Source organism: Podarcis gaigeae (assembly GCF_964106915.1).
Source record: "Podarcis gaigeae genome assembly, chromosome: 10".
In the NCBI taxonomy this organism is placed as follows: Eukaryota; Metazoa; Chordata; class Lepidosauria; order Squamata; family Lacertidae; genus Podarcis; species Podarcis gaigeae.
The window spans coordinates 4,406,964-4,422,802 of record NC_139686.1 but is presented as its reverse complement, the minus strand read 5'-3'; the positions used below and the strand labels follow the sequence as shown (position 1 = coordinate 4,422,802).

General features: G+C 47.9%; 2 protein-coding genes across 6 annotated transcripts in view; one reads left to right on the top strand and one right to left on the bottom strand.

Annotated features, from left to right (window-relative positions):
* The window catches only part of LOC310826053 (interferon-induced protein with tetratricopeptide repeats 5-like), a 202,848-nt gene that overhangs the window by 85,590 nt on the left and 101,419 nt on the right, over window positions 1-15,839 (bottom strand). The window lies entirely within an intron of this gene.
* FLNC (filamin C) overlaps window positions 1-15,839 on the top strand; it is a 124,565-nt gene that overhangs the window by 95,493 nt on the left and 13,233 nt on the right. For all 5 annotated transcript variants that reach the window (XM_083699720.1, XM_083699719.1, XM_083699717.1 and 2 more), the window contains 8 exons: window positions 1,501-1,641; window positions 3,222-3,350; window positions 5,062-5,235; window positions 6,527-6,688; window positions 7,497-7,700; window positions 8,718-8,870; window positions 10,152-10,274; window positions 13,419-13,664. In XM_083699720.1, coding sequence (XP_083555846.1) covers window positions 1,501-1,641; window positions 3,222-3,350; window positions 5,062-5,235; window positions 6,527-6,688; window positions 7,497-7,700; window positions 8,718-8,870; window positions 10,152-10,274; window positions 13,419-13,664 — 1,332 coding nt within the window. The remainder of the gene's footprint in view (window positions 1-1,500; window positions 1,642-3,221; window positions 3,351-5,061; window positions 5,236-6,526; window positions 6,689-7,496; window positions 7,701-8,717; window positions 8,871-10,151; window positions 10,275-13,418; window positions 13,665-15,839) is intronic.

Genomic DNA, 15,839 nt, shown 5'->3' with positions numbered 1-15,839 from the left:
AGACAGACCTCAGCCTAACACTCAAAATGGAAGCGTGGCACTCAAAACGGAACACGTTCAGCTTCCAAAAAACCTTTGCAAACCAGAACACTTACTTCCAGGTTTGCAGGGTTTGGGTTCCAAGTTGTTTGAGTACCAAGACATTTGAGAACCAAGGTACCACTGTATTTGGTTTTTCTGATTGAAATTTTGCCGTCGCATATCCAACATACAACATACAAACAAGATTCCAAAGAATTTCCTGGACTTACAGTGGTGCCTTGGTTCTCAAACTTAATCCATTCTGGAAGTCCATTCCAAAACCAGGCGTGTGCCTCCTGGCTGGGGAACCAAGGCTGAGCTTGGCAGTCCCTGTGCAATGTTGCTTAAAAGCTACCTGCAGTTTTACCATTTACAGTGGTACCTTGGTTCTCAAACTTAATCCGTTCCAAAACCAAAGCATTCCAAAACCACGGTGCGCTTTCCCATAGAAAGCAATGCAAAATGGATCAATCCATTCCAGACTTTAAAAAATAACCCCTAAATCAGCAATTTAACATGAATTTTGCTATCTAACCAGACCATTGATCCATAAGATAAAAGCGCTAATCAATTTATAAAATAAATAAAACAGTATTGTAGATGATGAAAATTAAAATTAATTTTTTTTCTTACCTGCACTGATGATAGTCATTGTTTTGAAGGGGGGCTTTTATCCATTTCCACTGTCACACAGTCAATCAATCAGTAGCTGAACTGCGTTCCACACAGCTGCAAAAACAAAAAATAAAACCTACATACAGCAAAGTGTTTTGTGTTGTGCAGGCTCCTATGATGCAAGTAATGGGCCCCACCTGCTCGCCTGCTCCCTAAAATATCACTGGTTTGCTCCTCTCTATATATAGGGTGCCTACATTCTGGATGGACTGATTGCATGTACAAAATGTGCAAATGGCTTGAGATACTTATTAGGTCCATCAATTACCATATAGCATATATTCAACACAAAAAACAGCGACCATTTTTTGTTGACAAAGAACAGCTGGACGTAGAAAGGGCCCCATTCCCTTCAGTAGCTGAGGGCCTCATCAAACCTAAATCCGTCCCCGTCCCCATTGCTCAACTTTAGATTGCCATGCGAAGCCAGACTTAGTGGCACAGCCTCAATGAGGACCGGAGAATTGATGAATGTTGAGAGGGGAGGGACCAAACTCTGCGCTGCAGCTAAGGACGCTTGGCCCACAGGAGGTCCCAGAGTTCAAGGGATTCCGGCTCAACATTAAAACAATAAAATTGAAATTATTATGAGGACGGACTTCCTGATGGTGAGAGGTGTTTGACGGCAGAATGACAGCAGAGTGGCGGATTATGGGGTTAGCGCAACTCTTAGGAACACAGCAGGCTCCCTTCTACGGAGTCAGGCGAGGTTTCTGAGTCTGGCCCCGATCCACGGCTCTTTCCTCATCATACCTTCAGGTCTTAACAGCGTTCCCTTTCCCTCCCCCCCTCCCCGGTCTCCAGGTGAGGTGCGGATGCCTTCTGGCAAGACGGCACGGCCGCACATCACCGACAACAAGGATGGCACCGTGACGGTGAAGTACGCCCCCGTGGAGAAGGGTCTGCACGAGATGGACATCAAGTACGATGGAAACCACATCCCAGGTGAGAGGTCCTGCCGGGGATTCTTCGGCTTCGATTCCTGCATTGCGGCGGGTTGGGCTGGATGACCTCTGAGGGGCCCTTCCAACTCTGTAACATTATGGTTCAGTGGTACAAAGCATTTTTGAAAACCACTGCATCCCATGTAGCCCCGGTCTCCTTCCCACTCCTCCTTTCCTGCGGGGTTTCTGTGGTCCTCTGCCGCGGATTTCATCCCGAACTGCACAATTGTGATCTTTAAGGTAGTTTGTGTGGTCAGAGCAACAGTGGCACAAAGGTGGAGCTCACAGACCCAAGAATCGCACTGGCTCACATAGAGGAATCCTCGTGCCTTGGCCGACACATTTGTAGAAACCGAGTCACGTTGTCAGAGGAAAAGCACGCCTGCGTTATCAGAGCAGGGAGCAGCCGCCGAGACCATATAACACTGGTCTTGAAAGTCCTTCATTGGCTCCCAGTACGTTTCCGAGCACAAGTCAAAGTGTTGGTGCTGACCTTGAAAGCCTGAAACGGCCTTGGTCCAGTATACCTGAAGGAGCGTCTCCACCCCCATCGTTCTGCCCGGACACTGAGGTCCAGGCCAAGGGCCTTCTGGCAGTTCCCTCACTGTGAGTAGCCAAATTACAGGGAACCAGGCAGAGGGCCTTCTTGGTGGTGGTGCCCGCCCTGTGAAATGCCCTCCCTTCAGATGTCAAGGAAATAAACAACTATCTGGCTTTTAGAAGTCATCTGAAGGCAGTCATGTTTAGGGAAGTTTTTAATGTTTGCTGTTTTTTCATGTTTTTAATAAAGTGGAACCTCGGGTTGTGAACATGATCCGTGTGGGAGGCACGTTCGCAACCCGCAGCACCGCGTCTGCGCACGCTCATGATGTGATTTGGCACTTCTGCGCATGCGCAAAGCGCAATTTAGTGCTTGTGCGCATGCGTGAGCTCCAAAACCCAGAAGTAACCCGTTCCGGATGCCAGATTCTTGGATGCCAGATTCAGTGAGCAGTGTACTAGAATCAAATTTGGGAAGATTCAGGACATAGGAAAATCTTGCGCCCACTGACAGTTTTTACATCTTCACATGTACTATCCATGCATGTGCTAAAATTTCCACTGCAACGCCCCTCCAAAAAAGTTGTGCACTGGGGTTTATTGGCGTTTTCGGTAGTGGCACCCGCTCTCCCACCAGATGTCAAAGAGAACAACAACTACCAGACTTTTAGAAGACATCTGAAGGCAGCCCTGTTTGGGGAAACTTTTAATGTACTGTATTTTAATATTTTGTTGAAAGCCACCCAGAGCGGCTGGGAAAAGCCAGGCAGATGGGCGGGGTATAAATAAATTATTATTATTATTATTATTATTATTATTATTATTATTTCACTCCAGCCTGCTCAGAGTACCCTCACTCAACCTGTTCTCCAAGTCTTCTCTGAATTCTCTGATCCCTCTCTCTTGTGCATGTCAACACGTAAATCGGCATTCATTTCTGAGCACCAGAAATGGAGGGCATTAGGAATGTTTTTTTTCAAACGGCCTGTCCTGGCCTGGTGCTGTGCCCCTCCCGCTGATGTCTCTTATCTCTGCGCCTAGGGAGCCCTCTCCAGTTCTATGTGGATGCCATCAACGCCCGCCATGTCAGCGCTTACGGGCCTGGGCTGAGCCACGGCATGGTTAACAAGCCGGCGACCTTCACCATCGTCACCAAGGATGCCGGAGAAGGTAAGACTGATGACTCCACCTGGCAACTCCACGGTGCAGCACATCCTGTATCTAAAAGCAAGCTGCAGTCGCGGGAATCCGCTGGGTCCACAAAACATATATTTCAGCATCTAAGGATTTCAGGGTACTAGGGGACCACAAGCTTGACACGAGTCCACGGTGTGATGCAGCAGCAAAGAAAGCGAATGCTATTCTAGTCTGCATCAATAGAAGTCTAGGGTCCATGCCTTGGTCAGACCACACCTGGAATCCAGTGTCCAGTTTTGGGCGCCACAATTTTAAGAAGGATGTTGACAAACTAGAAGGTCTGCAGAGGAGAGCGACCGAGATGATGAGAAGGTCTGGAAACCAGACCTTATGAGGAACGGTCGAGGGAGTTGGGGATGTTTATAAGCCGGGAGAAGAGGAGATGTGATAGCCATCGTTAAACATCTTAAGGGCTGTCACATGGAAGAGGGAACAATCTTTGTTTTCTTCTGCTGTGGAGGGCAGTACCTGAAACAATGGATTCAAAGGATAAGAAATGCGGGACGTACCTACGGGACTGTCTTTCCTGGTATGCCCCGCAGAGGACCTTAAGGTCCACAAATGACAACACTTTGGAGGTCCCAAGTCGCAAGGTGGTTAGATTGGTCTCCACTAGGACCATTGCTCAGTCCCTGCTCCTGCCAACCTAGCAGTTCGAAAGAACATCAAAGTGCAAGTAGATAAATAGGAAACGCTCCGGCGGGAAGGTAAACGGCGTTTCCGTGCGCTGCTCTGGTTCACCAGAAGAGGCTTAGTCAAGCTGGCCACATGACCCAGAAGCTGTACGCCGGCTCTCTCGGCCAATAAAACGAGATGAGCACCACAACCCCAGAGTCGGCCACGACTGGACCTAATGGTCAGGGGTCCCTTTACCTTTACCTAAGCAGATGATGGATGGGTGTCCGTTGGGGATTCTGTAGCTGTGATTCTTGCACTGCAGAACGTTGGGCTACTTCACCTTTTAGGTCCTTTCTGACACCCCAGCTATATGGTTACGATACGATAATCTTTATTGTCATTGTCCCATGCAGAACAACGGAATTGAAAAATCTACATCAGACATTCAAAAACCAACAAGCCTGCTATCCCAGCTTGGTTAACCCCCTAAAAAACTCTGATACCCCATAATTAAATACAATGTGCTCCCATAGAGACTACCTTACACTGCGTTTAAAACCAAAATCGCATTTGGATAGAAACTGTTTCTCAGGCGGCTAGTCCTAGTCTTGATAACCCTGGACCTTCTTCCAGAAGGCAGAAGCTGAAAGAGATAATTTCTGGGGTGCGCACTATCCTGCGCTATCTCTGCAGCTTTCTTGTGGCACCTGGAAGCACAGATTTGATCCAAGGTGGGAAGAGTGCACCCAATTATTCTCTCCGCAGTCTTCACAACCCTGGACAGCATTGTTGTTTCCCTGACCATGCAGCTCCCAAACCACACACACAGACCGCTCTCTGCTGTCCATAGCTAGGGCAAAGTTGCCCCAAGATCCCGCAGGTGATGGAGGAGGGAAGGTGGGCCGGCTGGTACCCGAAGACAGGTGTGGAGGCGAGAGGGATGTCAGGCAGGGCAGCAAGCTGAAAGGGAAGAGAGGGAAAAATGGAGCGTTTCTGCAGCTTCTGGGTGGAAGGGAGGACCAGCGAGTGCCAGTCCTGTGACCCGGCTGCTTTCTCCTCACCCCAGGAGGCCTGTCGCTTGCTGTGGAGGGTCCCTCCAAGGCCGAAATCACCTGCAAGGACAACAAAGATGGCACCTGCACTGTCTCCTACTTGCCGACGGCCCCCGGGGATTACAACATCATCGTGCGCTTCGACGACAAGCACATCCCCGGCAGCCCCTTCACCGCCAAGATCACCGGTGAGCCTTGCTCTCCAGTTAGTGTGGGGCGGCACTTCTTCCCCTTTCGCCATTGGGCCCGCTCTCATTTTGCACCCACCGCTCAGAACACCAGTGACCCAAATTCCTACAGACTGCCCTGGATTATTTTGTGGGGGACTTGTGTGAAGGGAAACTTAATACAGCGGTACCTTTGGTTGCGAACGGGATCTGTTCCGGAGGCCCGTTCGCGACATGAAAAGAACGCAACCCACAGTGGCGCAGGGTATAAGTAGGACCCTTTTACCTATGGGACTGCCTCTCCTGGTATGCCTCACGGAGGACCTTAAATAGCAACACCCTAGAGGTCCCTAAGGAAGTCAGATTAGCCTCAACCAGAGCCAGGGCCTTTTCAACACTGGCCCCGGCCTGGTGGAACACTCTCTCTCATGAGACCAGGGCCCTGCAGGATCTGATTTCTTTCTGCAGGGCCTGTAAGACAGAGTTGTTCCGCCTGGCCTTTGGCTTGGGATCAACTTGATCCCCTTCCCCTCTTTCTTTCTTTTTTCCTTTTACACCTGTGAAGAGGCTGCATTTTAATGTTTTAATGTTGTCTTTTAATCTTGTTTTTTAAGTTGTATCTTAATCAATTGTTTTATATCTGGCTTTAGCCGCCCTGAGCCCGGTCTTGGCTGGGGAGGGCGGGGTATAAATAATAATAATAATAATAATAATAATAATAATAATAATAGTTGTTGTTGTTGAACAAATGCAGATATGAAATAAAGCCAAAATAGGTAACCTGTGGACAGAAGGTAATAATAATAATAATAATAGTAATAATAATAATAACAACAACAACGTTTTTTATTTATACCCCACCCATCTGGCTGGGTTTTCCCAGCCATTCTGGGCGGCTTCCAACAGAATATAAAAATACAACAATCTATTAAACATTAAAAGCTTCCCTAGTAGAGACTAAAGCTGTATATTATGATGTAAACGTAACGGTTGGGCAAGGTGAGGTCACGAAATGAGGGCCCTGTTCTACCAAGGGACAGGAATCAGAATACAGTGGTACCTCTGAATATGCACACCTCTGGTTGTGTATCCTTTGAGTTATGCACGCGGCACATTTTTCCGGGTTTCGCCGTGCATGCATGCGCAGAAGCGCTCTATGCGCTGCGCACTTGCACAGAACCTCCAGTTGCGAATTCCTCAGGATCCAACTGGAGCTCTGGAACGGATCCTGTGTGCGACTGGAGGTACCGCTGTATTGCTTCTGGCGTTCCCGCGTTGTGTTCAGTCTCGCTCACGAACTTCCCCTTCCCAGGCGATGATTCCATGCGCACCTCCCAGCTGAATGTGGGAACATCCACCGACGTCTCTCTGAAGATCACTGAGAGCGATCTGAGCCTGCTGACCGCCAGCATCCGTGCGCCATCCGGCAACGAAGAACCCTGCTTGCTTAAGCGCCTGCCGAACCGGCACATTGGTGAGTTTGCTGACAGTTTTCTCCTTTTTTTGTTGTTGCAAATTTTGCTCACCGACAGACGGAGGAGACCTGTGAAAACTCGCAAAGGTGTGCTCTCTTGATGCCTTAACTTTCTTTTTTTAAAATAATTTTGTCTTAAGTTTTCCATTTAACAATCCAATCATATCACATTAATTATTCCAAATTATACCAATACATATCATAAAGTCCCAATATTTTGCCAAATTATAAATTTTTGTTGGGGGTTTCCCATGCTTCGAGTTCAGTAAGGGTCCAGTCATCTCATATTGCTGCACCCAATTCCTTAAAAAATATATATATAATAATTTTTATTAAGTTTTCCCTTTTAACAATCCAATCAGATCACATTAAATATTCCAAATTATACAGATACATAAAGTCCAAATATTTTGCCAAATTATAAATTTTTGTTGGGGCTTCCCATGCTTCAAGTTCAGTGGGGTCCAATCCTCCCTCACCGCTCCATGTGCGTCCCTCCCGAAGCTGCGCGCTCGGTGGAAGAGGACGACCATCCCAGATAGAAGGAGTGTACCGTTCTTCGGTCAAGGGTATACGATAGCTGCGCTCCCCTGCTAGAACCTCCAAACAAGCTCAATCATCTTATGTTTCTACTGCCTTGAGTTTCCAATAGTTCCTCCTGTTGTTATCCTTCCTTCTTTCATCTTGCTGCACCCAATTCCTATGGGGCTCGTTTTGTTTGGATAGGGGAGCCCCAGGGTCTGGGGGGCTCTGCTGCTGCTGCTCCCGTTCCCCCTTGCACTGACTCTTCCCTTTCCCCCACCCCCAGGCATCTCCTTCACCCCGAAGGAGGTCGGAGAACACGTGGTCAGCGTGAAGAAGAGCGGCAAACACGTCACCAACAGCCCCTTCAAGATCATGGTGGGGCAGTCAGAGATCGGAGATGCCAGCAAGGTTAAAGTCTCAGGAAAAGGGCTGGTGGAAGGGCGGACCTTCGAGGTATCCGAATTCATCGTGGACACACGCACTGCAGGTGAGGGGAGAAGGGGGCATGGAGATGCGCCTGTTTGTCTCGGGATAGGAATCGTGGCAACGTAGAGTTGGAGGGAACCCCAAAAGTCATCTAGCTCCCAGATTCTCGACTCGATCACACACGGTTTTAGCTTTTCTGTCTTTCGTAAAACCTTTATTGGCATCACATACAACATCCAAAGGGATGCGGCTGACGCTGTGGGTTAAACCACAGAGCTTAGGACTTGCCGATCAGAAGGTCGGCAGTTCGAATCCCCGCGACGGGGTGAGCTCCCGTTGCTCGGTCCCTGCTCCTGCCAACCTAGCACTTCGAAAGCACATCAAAGTGCAAGTAGATAAATAGGCACCGCTCTGGTGGGAAGGTAAACGGCGTTTCCGTGCGCTGCTCTGGTTCGCCAGAAGCGGCTTAGTCCTGCTGGCCACAGGACCCGGAAGCTGCATGCTGGCTCCCTCAGCCAATAAAGCGAGATGAGCGCCGCAACCCCAGAGTCGGTCACGACTGGACCTAATGGTCAGGGGTCCCTTTACCTTTTTACAACATCCAAAACAAATCAATGGCACAAAACATTTGCTAAATAAAGGAGGCAGAGCAGTCTAACGTCACATCTCTAGGTCTCCAGGGAGATCAGACATCTGCAGTGAACCTATTATTGAGAGGCTTACACAAGCCTAGAACCAGTTATCTGCTGTGCATTTAAAAGGGGAATGTAACTCTGCTACATAAAGAAACTTGCTAGCGCAAGTTAGGAAGGATATTAATAAACCGTATATCCTCTCCTGCTTCCTCTTCCCTGAACATTCCCATAGTTTAAACCAGCGGTTCTCAACCTGTGGGTCCCCAGATGTTGTTGGACTACAACTCCCATCATCCCTGACCACTGGTCATGCTGGCCAGGCATGATGGGAGTTGTAGTCCAACATCTGGGGACCCACAGGTTGAGAAACGCTGGTTTAAACGATTCGGCTCTCCCAGAGCGAAAGAGACGGGCCTGACATTGTCTGCTTCCTTCCCCTCCAGGTTATGGCGGCCTCGGCCTGTCCATCGAGGGCCCCAGCAAAGTGGACATCAACTGCGAGGACATGGAGGACGGCACCTGCAAAGTCACCTACTGCCCCACGGAGCCCGGGAACTACATCATCAACATCAAGTTTGCCGATAAGCACGTACCAGGTCAGTGCCTCTCCTTCGGCCGACAGCGTGTCCTCTGTGTGTTGCGGACCTCAAGGTTCTAGTCCTCAGCTTCCCAGCCTTCTCTGCTTCTCCGCCCCACCAGCGACACTTGCAAAACATGACCCCAGCCCCAGCCTCTCGCAATGGAGGGGAGGCGGCCGCGGGTCACTTGGAAAGAGGGTTAGGCAAATTCCTGGAGGAGGAGATGGCTGTCGATGGCCATGTTCTGCCTCCAAAATTTGAGGCAGCGATGCTTCTGAACGGCAGTTGTTGGACACTGCCGGAGTAGGGAGAGGGCTCTGGTGCTCGGATACATTGGTTATCTCCTGCTTGGACTTCTGCCATGCGCTCTGTGTGGGGCTACTTTTGAAGGTGACCCGGAAACTACAACTAATCCAGAATGTGGCAACCAGACTGGTCTCTGGGAGCGGCCGCCAAGACCACATAACACCGGTCCTGAAAGATCTGCATTGGCTCCCAGTACGTTTCTGAGCACAATTCAAAGTGTTGGTGCTGACCTTGAAAGCCCTAAACAGCCTCGGTCCTGTATATCTGAAGGAGCGTCTCCACCCCCATCATTCAGCGCAGACACTGTGGTCCAGCGCTGAAGGCCTTCTGGCGTTTCCCTCATTGAGAGAAGTGAGGTTACAGGGAACCAGGCAGAGGAACTTCTCGGTGGTGGTGCCCGCCCTGTGGAACGCCCTCCCACCAGCTGTCAAAGAGAACAACAACTACCAGATACAGATAGGTAGCCGTGTTGGTCTGCCATAGTCAAAACAAAAAAAATTCCTTCCAGTAGCACCTTAAAGACCAACTAAGTCAGTTCTTGGTATGAAGAAGTGTGCATGCACACGAAAGCTCATACCAAGAACTGACTTAGTTGGTCTTTAAGGTGCTACTGGAAGGAATTTTTTTTGTTTTAACAACTACCAGACTTTTAGAAGACATCTGAAGGGCAGCCCTGTTTAGGGAAGCTTTTAACGTTTGATGCATTACTGTATTTTAATGTTTTGTTGGGAGCTGCCCAGAGTGGCTGAGGGAACCCAGCCAGATGGGTGGGGTATAAGTAATAAATTATTATTATTATTGTAACAACGTCAAGCCACAGTACATAAAATAATACAGTACATATTGAGAAGCAGAGACTAGAGGGTTGGGCAAGGCAGGTGGAAGGAGGCCTTGCCTGATGGAGTCTCTCGCCTCACCCAGCCGCCTTTTGGGAGTAGCTTGGGATACCCCCGGGATCTCAGGGTAACAGCTATGCTGTTGTCGCCTTTCTAGGAAGTCCTTTCACCGTGAAGATGTCGGGCGAGGGGCGCATGAAAGAGAGCATCACCCGCCGACGCCAGGCGCCATCTATCGCCACCATCGGCAGCACGTGTGACCTGAACCTCAAAATCCCAGGTAAGGGGGCACATCTTAGGGGTCCGAGGGCCCAGGACCTGAACAGGACCACCAGGGGATTTTGTTTCTACCCCCATCCCACCCCCTTCCTCCTTTCTGCTCTGTTGTGTGGTCCAGTCAAGCTGAAACAACACCTGTTGCACAAATCTGGGATTCCAGAATTTTGAAGAAGAAAACCCCTTTTCTTTTCTTTTCTTTTCTTTTCTTTTCTTTTCCTTTTGTTTTTACATTTTTATTACCGTAATTTTTTAACATATCAGTTCCAACAATCATACAACATATCTTCACATCTTACATCATATTTTTGACTTCCGTCAACACCTCTGATGATTTCCCATTTTTTATCACTTATTCTACATTTCTTAATTTCCTATTACATTTAATTATCCTTAACTAATAATTCTCATCGCAGTTTTTCTTGCAATATTTCAAATAATCCACCTTACGAAACTTCTTGCAGTCCTGCTAGCGTAATCTGTTCATCACAATTACTTTTCCAATAGTTCATATATTTGCTCCAGTCTTCTAAGAATCTCTGATCCCACAGCTTTCGAATCCTTCCTGTTAATTTATCTAATTCTGCATAGTCCAGAGGAAAACCCTTTCCTCCTTATTTCGTAACCCTAGTTGAAACTATGCGTAGTTTCGGCATTTTCCCGAAATGGCAAAAATGACCGGAAGAATCAGAAACTGGGAAGACCAAAATGTTAATAAGGAATTTGGGGGAATTTATAATCTTATCTTAAAAACCACTGTAGACAGCTAAAGTCTTTAGTGTGGTCGGAATATCGCTTGTAGTTGAATGGTGGATTTTGGGACACAAAGGAGATGCAAAAGATTTGGGTTATTATAAAAGACGCAGGAGGAAAGGACTAGCAATAGGACCCACCAAGGGGATGAGGGAAGTCCAGGAGATTCTGTGGAACCTTGTTTCGATATTGTATGTTGCTACGTTACTGTGAAATATTAATTTGAAAAACCCAAATAAATCAATTTACGGAAAAGCAACAACTATGCATAGTTAACCTGCTGCGGGAGCCAGCGACTGCCAACTTGGATGGCTTTGTGGCTTCGCGTTCTGGTTTTGGCAGGCGGGTCGCCTGTTCCTGCCACGGGGCACCCAGAGCCATCTAGTCCACCCTTGGTTCCCCGTCTTACGTTCTAAGTATTGCTATCGCTGCAGGATAGATCTGAGTTCCTGGGGTTTCCCAAGAGGCAGGGAGAACGAGAGGGGGACTTGTAGGAGTCAGAAACGATTCACTGCCTCACTTGCCTTTTCAAAAACTTGCATTTGCTTAGGCCCAGGCATGCCCAAAGTCTGTTTTGGGGGCCTAATCTGGCCCACCAGTCGGCTTAATCTAGTCCCTGTGCAGTTTATTTCCTGGGGTAAATCCTAAAAAACCCCTCAACAACTTCAATCCTAACAAAAGCTCAACAACGTCAATCCTAAAAAAAGGTCAGCAACTTTAGTTGGCCCTTTGGTCGGCCCTCACGGCCCTTCACTTCATCAAATCCGGCCCTCTTTGAAAAAAGTTTGGACACCACAGGCATAGCCCCTGGTGACAGAAAAAACCCCGCCCTGATCTAAGTCAATAGCAGCACCTGTGGCGATGAGGACTAGCCACTTGCCTTTTTAGAACCAATGTGCAAAGGCTTTCGCAGTTAGAGGCAGAGGGGGCTTCTTCTTGTGGGAATGTTCAGGGTGGCAGGAGAGGATATATTGTTTATTCATATCCTTCCTAACTTGTGCTAGCAAGTTTCTTTATGTGGCAGAGTTACATCCCCCTTTTTACATGCACAGCAGATAGCTGGTTGCAGGCTCGTGTGAGCCTCTCACTATTATACAATTCAGTATGTCCCAGATTGAATTGTACGTTCCTGATAACTTCCCTTGAATCCCTCTTAAGAGAATAAAGACGCCACAATCTTATTCAAAATAAAAGAAGTTTACTCACATTGGTTCACTGTTGGATCCCTGAAGGCAGACTTAGTTACAGATATGTACATGTGGATCTACCCCATATGGGGGAATAATCCCAGTGCTTCTGCTAGTTGAGAGCTAGCAGAGCAGTCCTAGCTAAAAGCTGCTCAAACGAAGAGGGAAGTGTGCTGTGTGACTCCTCCTTTTGTTACCTGGACAGGTGAGGCCACGCCCACCTTCTGTCACATGCAAAAGGAAGGATGCTCCAGCCAGGAGGAACAGGAAGTTTCTACTGGCTGGACCAAACATTCCCTCGCATGTCTTCTCTAGCATTTCAAGGAATGTTGTACTTGACTGCCTCTCCTGGATCACATCCCACATTCCTGGTGCAAGGCATAGCTGTCAACTTTTCCCTTTTCTTGCGAGTAATCCTATTCGGAATAAGGGAATTTCCCTTTAAAAAAGGGAAACGTTGACAGCTATGGTGCAAGGAACCCCTTTCTTTTTTTTATCAATTTTTAAAATTGATTTTCCACATTTATAACAAATATACATATAAAAGACACAAAAAGAAACACATTACAATACTGAAAGCAAAATAAAAACACTTCTTACTTCTAAAATCCAAATTAACTTTCATTGTGATCTGACTTCCTCAAATCCCCCCCAAATGAATTTCATTGTGACACCAAGTTCTCCACGATCATCTTCCTAACAAAATTAACTCCTTCAATTTACTATCTTCATCTCTTTTCTTATTGGCTTAAATCCATATTACTGTGCAACATTCTTATTCTAATCCTAGGCCTGTTTGATACTTTCAAGTATTTCCTAATTACCGTATTTTTTGCTGTATAAGACTCGCTTTTTCCCTCCTAAAAAGTAAGGGGAAATGTGTGTGCGTCTTACGGAGCGAATGCAGGCTGCGCAGCTATCCCAGAAGCCAGAACAGCAAGAGGGATTGCTGCTTTCACTGCGCAGCGATCCCTCTTGCTGTTCTGGTATCTGAGATTCAGAATATTTTTTTTCCTTGTTTTCCTCCTCCAAAAACTAGGTGCATCTTGTGGTCTGGTGCGTCTTATAGAGCGAAAAATACGGCATCTTATATTACAATATTTAGCTAGATCATCTTTAAAATTTCTTCGTGGGACCCTCTTTCTAACCCTCCTGTCTCCCCCTCTGTCTTGCCCCCGCTGCTCCTTCCGCCGCCGCCTCCCGCGCAGGGAACTGGTTCCAGATGGTCTCGGCCCAGGAGCGGCTGACGCGCACCTTCACGCGCAGCAGCCACACCTACACGCGCACCGAGCGGACGGAGATCAGCAAGACGCACGGCGGCGAGACCAAGCGAGAGGTGCGGGTGGAGGAGTCCACCCAAGTGGGCGGGGACCCCTTCCACAACGTCTTCGGAGACTTCCTGGGGCGCGAGAGCCTCGGCTCTTTCGGGAGCATCGCCCGGACGACCCAGGAGGGTGCGTGGGTGCAGTGTGCTGTGGGGTTGCATGGACCTCTCGTGTGCGCCTGTGTGTGGCGGTTTCTTGCACCGAGTCGGGCAGAGGTGCGCCCGCGAGCGGGCAGATGTTTATGAAGTTCGCTTTACACTTATTGCATGTGCACCCCACTTTTTGGACGGAGGAGTTCAAGGGGGGCTATGCATGGTGTGTCTCCCCACTAGGCCTAGGACCCACGTACCTATGGGACCGCCTCTCCTGGTATGCCCCGCGGAGGACCTTAAGGTCCACAAATGACAACACTTTGGAGGTCCTAAGTCGCAAGGTGGTTAGATTGGTCTCAACTAGGGCCAGGGCCTTTTCAGTACTGGCCCCGACTTGGTGGAACGCTCTGTCCCAAGAGACCAGGGCCCTGCGGGACTTGACATCTTTCCGCAGGGCCTGCAAGACAGAGCTGTTCCGCCTGGCCTTTGGTTTGGACTCAGTCGGACCCTTATGTTTCCCTCCCCTTAGGGTCTTGATTTATCGGCTATTTTAAAATGAGGCTGCATTTTAAATTGCATTTTAACTTGTACAGTGGTACCTCGGGTTACGTACGCTTCAGCTTACATATGCTTTGTGTTACAGACTTCACTAACCCAGAAATAGTACCTCAGGTTAAGAACTTTGCTTCAGGATGAGAACAGAAATCGCACGGCAGCAGTGGGAGGCCCCATTAGCTAAAGTTGTGCTTCAGGTTAAGTACAGTTTCAGGTTAAGAACGGACCTCTGGAACGAATTAAGTACTTAACCCGAGGAACCACTGTATTTTAAATTGGTTTTTTTTCTCCCTGTCTTCCCCCCCCTATTACGTTTTTACTGTGATTTTATTTTATTGGTGTTAGCCGCCCTGAGCCCGGCTCTGGCTGGGGAGGGCGGGGTATAAATAAATTATTATTATTATTATTATTATTATTATTATTATTATTATTATTATTATTATTATTTAATCCTCACAACAACCCTGAGAGGCAGGCACTGGCCCAGTGCCACACCCTTCAAAGTTCACAGTTGAGTGGAGGTCTCTGGGTTGTAGTCCAACACTTTATTATTATTATTATTATTATTATTAATTATTATAAAACAACACACACGCCCCCAGTCCACCAGGAAGGAAGGCCTTCACCCAGTTAACTCAGACATAAGGTCATGCAACATGCCGGAAGTTCTGCTTTAGCAAAGGCATTGTGATAATCAACAAAGGTCTTGCAAAGGGGTTTTCCTTTTAGCTGGCCAGCTCAGCTCTCAGGAAGCTTTCTGGAACACCCGACAACTTTTAGATCTTGCAATGAAGCAACTTGAATAAAATATTTTTTTGGGGGGGGGAGCCCAGGGAAGACCTGCCCCTCATAATCAGTCACAAGCACATTTGAATGGCAATGGCCATCAACTTTGGGGGGCTCCATCAGATATTTTTTTGGGGGGGGCAAAGCATGGGCATAGCCAGGGTTTTTGTTAGGGGCGTCCAGAAAGTTGTTCAGCTTTGGGGGAGATCATGGGTAAAAATGTCCCCCAAAAGAGGACATTATGGGGGGCCAGGCTTCTGAATTTGAGTATTTTTTAATGCTTTTCAACAATTTTTGAGGAGCTGTCCCCCTGTGCCCGTGGAGTAAAGAGACTTGGCCCCTAGGAGTCGGCTCCTATGCCATGAAGGCAAAACTGAGGATTTCAACACAGTTAAAAGCGGGCGTCTACACCTTGGCGGCTTGGAGAGGCAGCCGTTTCTTAACGTTGCACAATAATTTTGCTTTTTGCTGATATCACTTGATATCCTCTCCCTGTGCGTTTTGCCTGTGTCGATTCAGTGCTCTGAATGAATTTTAGAACCGCATTCGGCTCGTTCATGCATGGTCACGGTATATTTGTGTGTTTTGTCCCAGCACCAAACCTGGTCTCTTGCATGACTCTGAATATTCGCACAAGGGGTCAAGGGAAGGGGCATCCAGGACCAGAATTTTGCCGAGGCTCCTCTAATTTTAAAGCTTTCAGTGGATGCAGCGTATTAATTTCCAAACTTCAATCATCCCCGCCATATTGATTATTTTATTGAGATTATCATAGCAAAGTAAATCAGAAAGAAGGGACACGGGTGGCGCTGTGGGTTAAACCACTGAGCCGATCAGAAGGTTGCCGGTTCGAATCCCCGCGATGGGGTGA